Source organism: Haliotis rubra, unplaced genomic scaffold, assembly GCF_003918875.1.
Source record: "Haliotis rubra isolate DU_JTF1 unplaced genomic scaffold, ASM391887v1 Scf159, whole genome shotgun sequence".
NCBI classification, from domain to species: domain Eukaryota; kingdom Metazoa; phylum Mollusca; class Gastropoda; order Lepetellida; family Haliotidae; genus Haliotis; species Haliotis rubra.
In genome coordinates, this window is record NW_025765547.1 from 831297 (window position 1) to 844428 (window position 13132).

Sequence of the window (13132 nt, forward strand, 5' to 3'; positions counted from 1 at the left end):
AATTTAATAATCTCATTACTTTAACACAACACTTGATTTCCATGAAAATTAATTCTGTCTGCACAATAGTTCATCAGACAATAAACTGAAATATAATTGTTTCTTATGGAGAAGCATGGCTGGCCAGTGGTCTAAATATGTCAGAGAAGAGTTTTCTCCCTTTTTTGGATCTGCAAGTATGGGTTTGAATCTCTGCCAATGTTTTTTACATAAAGCTTTCATTTTCATCATTAGCTTGTCAGAAATGTCCGTTGTGACCTCATTGCTGTGATATTGTGTTGATATTGTGTCGTGCCTTTGTGCAGTGTTCACAAATCGTGATTCAAAGGAACAGGACATTGGGTCCTGTAAGTTTCAGATGTCTGTCTGACCCATTGAAAATTCACAGGACCCATAGAATAAAAGTAAACGCACATTTCAGATTTAGCATTTCTTATAATTGGCGCTGAAATTATAAACAAACATAAGATTTATAAACAGCAAACAGTTGTCACATGTCCCATATAACAACTTCAGTCAAAGTCATTGTGAAATATACAGTCAGACACTGGGGCCAGTGGGTTGTAGACTTCTATCGGACTGTTGGCAAATCTGCCGGATTTGTCAGAGGGTAAGGCGCTATTCGTGAACACTGTTTGTGTATCGTCCAAGCTCTAGTAATTTCCGTCATGATTTCTGAAAATTAACTATATGGCTAAGGTCACATCCTTGAACACTATTGAGCTCTTCCGCAAATGGCAGTCAATAAACCAGCAAATATGAAGTGGTGAAATATGTTTGCACTTAATGCCCCCCTAACAACAAGAATTCTGGGTCCAGTGGCCGTATTTGAGAAGTTCTATAAATATACAGTCCACATGTTGACGATAGTGTTACTGTAGATGAAAGTGGCATTGATTTACTATAAAGGATTCAGTTACAAAAAATCAAAGTATCTGTCTGGTTATGTCAGATAAGAATTGTTACAGTCAATAAATTCAGAAGCTTTGCGATAAATGGTTCCTCAGATTCTCGGCAATAATGTTGAAGAAGGGGCCAATGTTGCCGTAATGTGATACAATCGGCAGCCCACTAAACACCCTCTACCAAACCAATGTGACAGCCTGCCAAGTTCGGCAGTCATAAAATGTTTTTTTATCTCAGTTAGGTGTAAGTAAGTAGTTGTGGGGAAACTTGTAGGACACTGAGCATGTTTCCAGATAGGAACAAATTATTCCCTCGGGGAGAAAGCCTTCAGAGGTTTTACCCTGCTTGCAATATCTTTTATGAAAATTTAGGTGAAATGCCTCAAAAAATGTTGTATGACACTCAATATGTTTGTAGTTAATCTTTTATACCAGTGTAAAATTATTATTTTTCACCTGGCTTAAGATAACCATGTGATACGTTTCTGGGGTGGGGATACGTTTCTGGTGATCAAATGCTCTGGAAAACAATAACATTGCCAAACATTGAAGAACATAAAAATTTCATCTCCTTCCTTCAGGAATTTTGTTTTCTTTTGTCTTAAAGCTGTGGTCAATTATCTATTTTCTGTTTGTGACCAAAACCCTGGCCTGCCATTCCTTTCTTTCAAGCATTTTGCATGATGGGTATGTATGTTTTTTGGAGGAGGGATGGTGCTCTTTTATAGACGTACTGGCTTCAACATACTTCGTCAAAGTAAGTAAATAATGATATAGATCATTACTCAAAACAGATATATCATGGAAATATTTCAAAACAAGTAGCTAAAAAGTGACGTTTCTATCAGTATTCAGATAAATCACAGATTAAAAAAATGACATCAGAAGACATGAACAGAAGATATATAAAAGTGTTTCAGGGAAATGCTTATCAGTTTATGTCAAGAAGTAAAAGTTTCTGAATTGAAGTTTGTTTTCAAATGTTTCCATAGTGGGTTGTTTCAAAATAGACATTAAACTTGTTTGCTTTGAGTTGCAAAGCTGCTTAGGTAATATGCTAATCTTGAAAGAAGAACACCAATATATACATGTCTCCTATTCAGCTACCAACAAAACACACCATGTTAATGTCAGCACAACCTTCAGATTAGCCGGTATATATAGTCCACGCAGAGTTCTACCGCGACATAAAGATCTGGATACCATACAAAGGACATGAAATATCCTTGTAATGCAGACGTAACAATATAATGCCTTCCACCTTTCTTGGCTTATTGTAGCCAGCAGACGGCACATGTAGAGTGCCCTGGTTTCACAACAGTGAGCCTCATGTTGGTATGCTGTATATTTTGGTCATATCACACCCAATTCTTACATAGCTGGCACTGTGATACGGCTATGAGTACCTTGCCACTCCGAGCTTATCGGAGTTCATTCACCACCTAGATGATGCTAGTTGTTGCGGACGTTAGTGTGTTTTACCGCTTTGATACATTTTGTGATAGTAACTCGGGTGGTCATGTATCGCCGGAGCTTCCCCTGTCCAGATGTAAGTACGGATGTATATGTGATGCTGATGTGCCGTTTCATCCTCCTACCTGTCGTAGAGTGTGTTTGTTTAGTCCACGCATGTGTTTCAGCTGTGGTGTTTGGACAGGGGGGTATTTGAGTATTTCTTGTATTCACGTAACCCCAGTTGGAGTTTGTCAGAGAGCAAATACGCACATATTTCTGTTTGCTGCTAACAGGTGTGATTTCCATCAGTGATGATGTGAGCCGAGGGAGTCGTGTAGCTGGAGGTAGGCTGCTCGGTGTACTGCGACTCTATCTCACACTCATCAACAGACACCTAGCTGCAGGTGCATCTCTTGGGATGTGATGCAGTGGCTTGCTGGTCCTGGTGGATATCGGGGCAGAATGCCCTCAGTAACATAGCTGATTTTGTGTCATCGTTTATCGGGACAGAATGCTCCTCAATAACATGGTTGATTTTGTGTCATCGTTGATTGTGTGATCAGATACGTATTTATTTGTATTTCAAATCATGTTATACGAGTAATATCCCACTCTTCCTGATATCTCCACATTGACCACTCATGATCAGATGAACATAAGACACACTACATTACACAGACACTGTAGATCTACAATTACTCAGATTACTTTCATTGAACCTGTTACAACACATTGGCATTACTTTTCACTGACAGAAGGAATGTATGGTTATCATCGAAACATCAAAGCCAAGAGATAAACATAAAATGTGGGATGAATATTGGGATGAGTATTTGAAGTAGTTACAATCCGCCACAGATTTGATGTTTGGTAGTTGTTAGCTGTCTTCTTTATAGCCACTGACAGGTAATGGTGACTTAGGAGAGGTCTGTCAAATAGAGAGATAAGTTTTGTGAGGAATGTGCTTTACACATGATCTTTTCAGCTCTTTATCTACTCACATTTAGTCAAATTATCTTAAGGTTTTTTGACAGCAGAATGTGTCCTTATTGATTATGTTGTGTTTTATTCTGTGTCATGTTGATTATGTGTCCTCGTTGATTGAGTCCTTGTGTTGAGGTTAACTGTGTTGTGGTCGATTATGTGAGTGAGTTTAGTCTTACGCTGCACTCAGCAATATTCCAGCTATAATAATAGAGTTTGGGCCAGACAATCCAGTGATCAACAGCATGAGCATCGATCTACACAATTGAGGTGCGATGACATGTGTCAAGCGAGTCAGCGAGCCTGACTACCCGATCGCGTTAGTCGCCTCTAACAACAAGCATGGGTTGCTGAAGACCAATTCCAAATCTTCACGGGTCGGTCAGTTATGTCCTTGTTGATTGTGTTGTGGTTGATTATGTGTCCTTGTTGATTGTGTTGTGGTTGATTCTGTGTCCTTGTTGATTGTGTTTTGGTTGATTATGTGTCCTTGTTGATTGTGTTGTGGTTGATTCTGTGTCCTTGTTGATTGTGTTTTGGTTGATTATGTGTCCTTGTTGATTGTGTTGTGGTTGATTCTGTGTCCTTGTTGATTGTGTTGTGGTTGATTCTGTGTCCTTGTTGATTGTGTTTTGGTTGATTATGTGTCCTTGTTGATTGTGTTGTGGTTGATTCTGTGTCCTTGTTGATTGTGTTGTGGTTGATTATGTGTCCTTGTTGCTTGTCTTGTGGTTGATTATGTGTCCTTGTTGATTGTCTTGTGGTTGACTATATGTCCTTGTTGATTGTGTTGGGGTTGATTATGTGTCCTTGTTGATTGCGTTGTGGTTGATTATGTGTCCTTGTTGATTGTGTTGTGGTTGACTATATGTCCTTGTTGATTGTCTTGTGGTTGACTATATGTCCTTGTTGATTGTGTTGGGGTTGATTATGTGTCCTTGTTGATTGTGTTGTGGTTGATTATGTGTCCTTGTTGATTGTGTTGTGGTTGACTATATGTCCTTGTTGATTGTCTTGTGGTTGATTATTGTCCTTGTTGTTGTCTTGTGGTTGATTATGTGTCCTTGTTGATTGTCTTGTGGTTGATTATGTGTCCTTGTTGATTGTCTTGTGGTTGATTATGTGTCCTTGTTGATTGTCTTGTGGTTGATTATGTGTCCTTGTTGATTGTCTTGTGGTTGATTATGTGTCCTTGTTGATTGTCTTGTGGTTGATTATGTGTCCTTGTTGATTGTCTTGTGGTTGATTATGTGTCCTTGTTGATTGTCTTGGAGTTGATTATGTGTCCTTGTTAATTGTCTTGTGGTTGACTATGTGTCCTTGTTGATTGTGTTGTGGTTGATTATGTGTCCTAGTTGATTGTGTTCTTGTGTTGTGGTTGATTGTGTGTCCTTGTTGATTGTGTTCTAGTGTTGTGGTTGATTGTGTGTCCTAGTTGATTGTGTTCTAGTGTTGTGGTTGATTGTGTTCTAGTGTTGTGGTTGATTGTGTGTTTTTCTTCATTGAGTCTTTTTGAGTCTTAGTTTGATTGTTTGGTGGGTTTATTGTGTGTTGTTTTTTAATGTGTGTCCTTATTGAATGTGTGTCCTTGTTTTTGTTGTGGTTGATTGTGTACTCTTGTTTATTGTGTGTCCATGTTTATTCTTTGGAAGGAGATGGTCTGTTGATGAACCACTTTTTACTTACATTTAGAAAACTATACCGAAAAATATCTCTCCTTTTTATAATTAAGACTTTTTTCATGCTATTTGTGATATAAAATGCCATCAGTAAACATTTCTGCAGGGAATAGAAACCAAACTGCATTGTTAACACATTTAATGCATAATCTGGTTATACTTATTTAATGAAGTTTCTGATTGAATTAATTAAATAGGTGAAATCCCAGAAATAGACCTAGCAGCGTTTGTGACGAGATTAGCATGGTAACAAGATTTGGTGACATTCTATTTCTGGTGTTACATGCTGGCAGTGATGTTTTTGAATCGGCATTCGTACACTTGAGAATCCACTCCTCGGCACTTCCATGTTGTTGTCCATTATACACAGAAAAATGATAGATTTAAGAATCTCACAGTGATTCAACTAATTTGCAATTTCATGTTTCTATTTATAGCACCCTCACGTGCGTTTCATCTGGCCATTGTTGATAATTTGAGAAAACAGGCTAATATCTTATATCTCTGAAACAATGGTGGGAAGTTTGGTGATACTTTCAATTCAGTTCTATGATTTGAAGGTACATGTCATTTGAAACTGAGATAGCAATGCTAGTGACGGGTATATGTATTGGCGTGACGTTGACTTACAATTTTCTGAAATAATGATTCATATGTTCCGATGCATAGTATTGTGTAGCTCATTTTATTGCATGCATTCATTTGTCTGTAATTGTATGAATCTGACTGTAAATAATCCAAGTGACTTGTTCAAAATTGACACAATTACTGGTGATTTCCAGTAGGGGTGGGTATTACAGAGAATTTTCATATTGCTATATTGCGATGCGGAAGCATATATTGCGATAAGTATCGCAATATATTGCAAGAATTATTTTTTTAACAAAAACTATTTATAATCGAGTTAATGCTTGATTATAAAGCAAAAACACAACAAAATCACTATGATTGATTAACCTTTAATAAAAACTTTTAATCATGACAAAATAAAAATGTAAGTAACAGTTGGCACTAATGAAATAGGGAAAAGAACAATTTAAAAAACGGAAATATCCGAAGATTTCCGAGTGTTACGAATTTTTCCGAATGCATGCCAAAATACCGGTTTTTGATCAGCATATCGCAATACGTATCGTTTTCATGTCTGAACCAGTAAATACCGGTAAACCGGTTATATTGCGCAGCCCTAATTTCCAGACCACATTTTGACAATGTTTGTGACATTAGCACAGTAGACACATCATACACACACTGGTTGTATTGGCTTTGCTTTTTTTAATCTCATAAATCAGTGTCTAATTCCTGAATATCACGATGTTTATATGTCTTGTTTCTTGCATAAACCTTTCCAACAAAATGAAAATATGCATGAGCTTGACAAACACTATATTCCAGTATTTTCTTAGTTTATTGTAGGATAATATCTTTAGTGGTATAGTCATACTCCATGGCTTCGCCGAAAATATCACACTGGTCGCAGCGTTGCCCACTGACATGTGACTGATCACATTACCCAGCCATACAGAGAACCTTGCATATAGCTATAGTAGATTGCACCTGCCGAACAACAGAATCTTGGTTCTACTTTTCTCTGATAGAAGTACAGACATATTATAAACATCAAGGCCAAGAGACCAAATATGGATGAGAGAATCATTATTTCAAAATAATTAGTCGCCAAGAGATTTGATTTTGGGCTGCCACCACTAGTTAACTTCATGATAATCATCGGTGCCAAACCCTTTGATGATGAAATAGGTGCCATTAGAATCCTGGCAGATAAGGAGATATGTTTTGTGTAGGACATGCTACACATCATCTTCTTCTTCCGTTCTCCTGAGACCTGATCTTGTCATATTACTTAGCTAGATAAGCTTCTGACAGCAGACTGAGTCGGCGCTGGTGGTCTGGAGCTAGGTACTTTGCTGGAGCATAAATCATTTGTACTTATGGTTGTAACAGGATCTTATTCCATTGTGAGATGTCTAATGGGATTCTTACCTTGTTGTGGAATGTATTGAGGGCAAGTGCCAGTAATTGGAAATTATCCAAATCTAGTCTCGCTTACTGACCCCAGAAAATGTATTTGTAATAAAACAATCACCCCATTAAATTCCAATCCTCTGCTCCAGCAGCCTATCCTGTACTCATTGTCAGCTTATACTCATCCCGTTCTCAGGGGCGGTGGGGTAGCCTAATGGTTAAAGCGTTGGCTCGTCACGCGGAAGACCCGGGTTCGAATCCCCATATGGGTACCGGTACAATGTGTGAAGCCCATTTCTGGTGTCCCCCGCCGTGATGTTGCTGGAATACTGCTAAAAGAGGCGTAAAACCAAACTCAGTCAGTCAGTCATCCCGTTCTCAGCTCAGCTGCCTATACTTACCCCTTTCTAATCTCACTCAGAGATTTATGTGTTACTTTTTTCCGAAAAAGTATTTTTGTTAATTTTGTACACCCTTAATTCAGGTACTTTGTACCCCAATCCAAAGCTGAAAATGCACAATGTATATTTAAATACTATAAAATACAAATGTTCTGTGTAACACTCTCTATGTGAACTCTCTCAGTTGTAAGATAACCACGTCATCACTACGACTGTAGCTTTGAATCTTAAATATTTTATTGTCAGAACTGCACGGCATTTCCGTACCATTGCAATACATTTTTCAAATTATATTTATTGCAACATTTTATCTGAGAACTGTTATATTGGGTAAAGAACATATATGAAGTTTTTGTGATAATCTTTATGGTTTAAATTAAAATCTAAACAGATTTTCATTCACAACAAATGTTTTCTTCGTTATTCAATGACAAATGGCATACTGTGATACTATAAATTGTATCAAAAAAATCCCTGACTATTAATACTAATTTTGAGATTGATGTTATCAGAACCATAACATCTATGTTTAGGGACTTATGATATAGAAAATATGATTGACATGTACAGTTAGTGTCAATCACTGTCAAACACTTTGGTGCCCAGTATGAATCGCAATACGGGTACCTGAATCGCAATATATTGCAATACAATTTATTTGCCGAAACACAGCCCCAGACATCACAGTAGAAGGATGGAGGATGTCATGCTCAATGATATATTATTAAACTGAAACCGCAAGTTTTGCACACAACTCAATCAAAATTGTTCAGATAATGAATAGATATCATTAAGCTGAATGGCAATTTTATTAAATGTGAATAATGACCATATGAATAACAATTACACAACTTCATGGATAACGTCTTGTTTATGGCATTTAGCGACATTTCGATTGGACTCATCTAGCTGATGTGATTTCAACCAAGTAATCATAAACAAACAAAGAAATAAACAATAAATATGTTTTCTTATTTGCTTACCACTTTCTAGAATGCCTTCACACCGACAAGAAGCCATGATTTTAAAGGAACATATGCAAGCATGGTTAGGAGTCTGAATATTTCCGGGATCCATTTGTATTATCAATCTTCAACCAATCAGATTGCAGAACGCTCATTTATTTCACACAGTCATTTATTACGGAGAAAGGCAACCCGAAACATTTGCTTGCCTTGAAAGGATGACATGTATAAGCCTAATGAAAAGATAAATAATTTATGCTGACCTTCGATATATCTTCCTGACTTGAACTGCCACGTGGGTTTCGTGTCAAGTATCATCCTTGATTTACAAAAGCATCCTGAAAGTGAATATGACGTAGATTGAAGCAGCCTTTCAATAATAGTTGAGTCAGTAAATATTTCATAAATATTTCATAATGACTCATCCACATTTGTGCATACTTAACGATTACACGCCACATGAAACAGGAAGCATGGTAGGTTGGTTCGGGAGTCAAGTTTCTGGATCAGTAATCAAGAGAATTCATGATAAGACATTTTTCATGACCTTATATCACAGATAAAGGGTTATATTTTTGTCAGTCATCTTACTCACAGTTACACAGAACACCCTACAACATCCTGGAATATCTTAAATCTTCCTTCATCATCCATCAACATCCTACATCTCAGATTAAAGACAACATTGTCATCTGTTACAAAACTATGTAGACATCCCCTCTTTAGGTGGTGCAGTTGTGTGTGGCACCATAATCCCAACTGTGTCATCACCGTGTTCCCTGTGTTAGATCTGCATGAAGTCTATGATTATATCTGGGTCGGTGGGATAGGCTAGTGGTTAAAGCGTTTTCCTGTCACGCTGAAGACCTGGGTTCGATTCCTTACATGGGTACATTGTGTGAAGCCCATTTCTGGTGTCCCCTGCCGTGATATTGCTGGAATATCGTTAAAAGCGGCGTAAAACCATACTCACTTTTCACATTGAAACTGTTGTATTTTTGCAGGTGAATGGATACCTTTCTGAGACAGCGGAAGATCGCGTGCGACGACTGGAGGCGGACAAGGCGAGTTTGTCGCTGCAAGTGAGCGTGCTTGGAGACCAGGTTGAGGCTCAGGCGGAGAAGATCCGCGACATGGAACAGCATCTTGACGACAGACGGAACAGACTCATCACGTCCGAAGAAATGCTTCAGGCGGTGAGTCAGTTCTCAGGTTCTTCCTTCAGTTCACATCACATCTACAGCAGCACTCGGATGGTTGGGTAGACACGTGGTTCAAGCCTGTCATGCTGAACCCCTTGGTTTGATTCTGCATGTGTCCCAACACTAATGGAGCTGATGTATTTATATTAGATTGTGGTACCAGACTTGATTATTGACTGGCCACTGTCACACAGCTGGGATACACCATTCAACAACGATCCAACAATCAAATCAGTCAAAACATTGTTGAAAGTTACAGTGTTCCTATTTGACCTTCCACCTCAGTTGTGTGGTAGATCGCGCCTTGAAAAACGAAAGTCAGTGATTCGATTCCTTGCTGTGTAATGCTTAAGAATATGTTACAAGTTGCTATCCTCGCAACAAATCAGCCTTTGTCCAGGCTAGTACAAGTACATACAAGCTAGTCTGTCTCACACTCCCTGAACAACATTATTTTCCCTTCATTCACGGAATGAAGCTAGTTTAGATTCTCTTCAGGTTCAGCTTCAAATCACACTCATTATAAGTTGAGTTCTTTCTTTCTGTCAAAATTATATATTCAGAGACTAAGTGTCAGTCTAACATCCATGCATCAAGTTTCTTGACAAGTGAAATGAAAGTGACTTCAATTCTGTTTCACCTCACCGCACCCATACAAATGATTTGAAACAAGTCATTATGACCCAAATGGCAACAGTGAAAACTGTTTTTAGACACAGGCTTGTAAACGCTCATGATTAATACTGTAGCCAATGAAGGACCTCTGGTAAGAGTGTAACAATGTTTCTGGAGGATTTCAAACTTTGTCAATGAAATCAGATGCAATAAAAGAGCATCCAGCTTCTGTTCAGCATGGAGTTGGAGTACAGTTTTGTGACAACTTAAAATCCTATTCAGCGAGATGGAATCTTGTTTAAGTGAAATTAATATTGCTTGGTGTTACATTGTATGTTGGTTGTGCGGTATGTTTGAGGCATGTCTAGGAATCTTGTCCTTCAGATTACTGATAAACATAGCAGCATTGGCCATGTTTGTGTATTCAACAGTCAGTGGAGATCCATGGTTACAATTTCCCTTGCAGACATTCCTTTATATATATATATTAACATGGGCGAAAAGTGCTATTTTCTCTCTCATCATGACCGCCTTTGTGGTGTAGTGGTTAGAGCGTCCGCGGAGAGCTGATGGTCGCGTGTTCGATCCCCAACCGCGTCATACCAAAAGACGTTAAAATATGGTACTTGTTGGTCCCTGCCTAGCGCTCGGCATTAATGATTACAACAAGGACTGGTCGGCTCGGAGTCAGTATAATGTGTCTGAGTGGGGTATTCATGCTTCACTGCGGCATGGTATCTCAGTGGGCTAGCACTATAAAACCAGCTTCAGTCTGGGCTAGTACAAGCAGGCGCACATACACATACACACGCATGCACGTCGTCATATGAGCAAAATGTTCTCAAGCACGACGTTAAACCCAATTTCACCTCACCTCACCTCTCTCATCATAGTATTCTACCTGAGCCATTTCCTTGATGCGACCCATGATGATCCAGATTAGAATTGGTCTTCAGCAACCCATGCTTGTTGTAAGAGGCGACTATTGGGATTGGGTGGTCAGGCTCGCTGACTTGGTTGACACATGTCATCGTATCCCAATAGGTTGATGCTCATGGTGTTGATCACTGGATTGTCTCGTCCAGATTTGATTATTTACAGACCGCCACCATATAGCTGGAATATTGAGAAACTTTCCTAGATGTTCCTGTAATGACTATTGGAGGATGTATAATTATAGCGATTCCGTTACATTCTAGTATGACTGCAGTCATTGTTTAATATCAACCATCAAAGTACAAGGTGCCCCTGTCATAGCCCTAATGTTAAAGATTAATGATCTTAGATTTAAATGCCATCTACTTGTTTGTTTATTATTTGGTGTCTCAATTGTTGTATATGTTCAATAAGTCCACAAAATTGTTATTGGGAACCCATTTGTCCTGTTTACAATCCATGCCTTCACAGTTCATTAGGGGGGAGACACACTAGGGGCGGCTCATTCATCACCACATGGGTACCATGTGTAAACCCAGCTTTGGTGCCCCCTGCCATGATATGGTTGGAATACTGTTAAAAGAAGCATAAACCTATGCTCACTTCCATTCTGTTAGACAACATCCAGTTTTGTCCAGATTGTAGATAAAAAGGAATGCAATATCTTTGTGATGCAAACATAGCTCCTGTTACACTAGCTAGGTTCCAGATTTGTTATTTCTTTTAGTTATATTATGTTGCCTTGTTGAACTTGGCACGGGGTAAAGAACTCTGGAATATCTGCTGACCATGCATTTCTAATTTGCTGACAGATTTATTACTAAATTACATGTCTAGACAGGAACATTTCCTGTGAACTTGGGCGGTGGGGTAGCTTAGTGGTTTAAGCGTTGGCTCGTCACGCCGAAGACCCGGGTTCGATTCCTCACATGTGTACAATGTGTAAGCCAATTTCTGGTGTCCCCTGCTGTGATATTGCTGGAATATTGCTAAAAGCGGCGTAAAACTAAACTCAGTCAGTCAGTCCTGTCACCTCCACTGGAGTAAATGGGTCGTCAGCACTCTGTACCATGTCCTAACTGAGGTCGATCAGATGGTCAGTGGTGACTTGGTAGGTTCATGACAGTGTGGAACATGGACCATATTGTCCACCAGTGCTTTGTCTGGTCCACACTTGAACATTTATAGGGCATCAGATCTTTGTGAACTGTCACAGCTTGCATACCCAATAGACTGGGGATGTTGTTTCACGAACCATCCTTTTGTACTACGACTGTCGTAAGACTGTGTTCAGGTGTGGGAGTTATGATCACTTAGAATCATTTTCACTCACACCTTAACCTGATATACCCTGATGTCACTGAAATATAGTTTAAATTGCCGTATGGAACATTTTTTTCTCTCATGAAAACGAGTCACAAGTTATCACAGCTGAGAACAAAAAACACTCACTCACTCCACACCTGGCTACACACACTGGAAGTTGTACTTGACTCTCTTCTCTGTATTCAGTCATACCCATGACACTACAGTTGTGTGGCGAACACTGACTTTGGTAAAAAAGTAACTGGCCTTTGTTATCTCAAGCTTAGGTTGACTTGACATATATCACATGGTCTTCAGGAGTGCCCTAGCCCCAAATGAAGCAAGTCTAGATTTGCTCAGTTTAAGGCTGAATCTCCCTTCTCACTGGGGCTCCTTTTCAATTTAAAATGTATTGTTTGTTTTTTATCAATAATATATGTATTCTGAGACTAAGCGTTGTCTATCATCGCAGAGTGCCTGATTATTATTCTTTTCCCTTCTGTACGGGATAGAATTGGTCTTCAGTAACCCATACTTGTCGTTGACAGATGTCATCGTATCCCAATTGCGTAGATCGATGTTTATACTGTTGATCACTGGATTAGACTCGATTATTGACAGACCGTCACCATATAGCTGGAATATTGCTGGGTGCGGCATAAAACTTACTCACTCTGTAGAGCCCATACTGTATTGGTTTAA

At 38.9% G+C, this 13132-nt stretch overlaps 1 protein-coding gene across 1 annotated transcript in view; it reads left to right on the top strand.

Moving 5' to 3' along the window:
• Positions 1–13132, top strand: part of LOC124271244 (liprin-beta-2-like) — a 152918-nt gene that overhangs the window by 42361 nt on the left and 97425 nt on the right. The window contains 1 exon segment of the mRNA XM_046706335.1: positions 9377–9568. Coding sequence (XP_046562291.1) covers positions 9377–9568 — 192 coding nt within the window.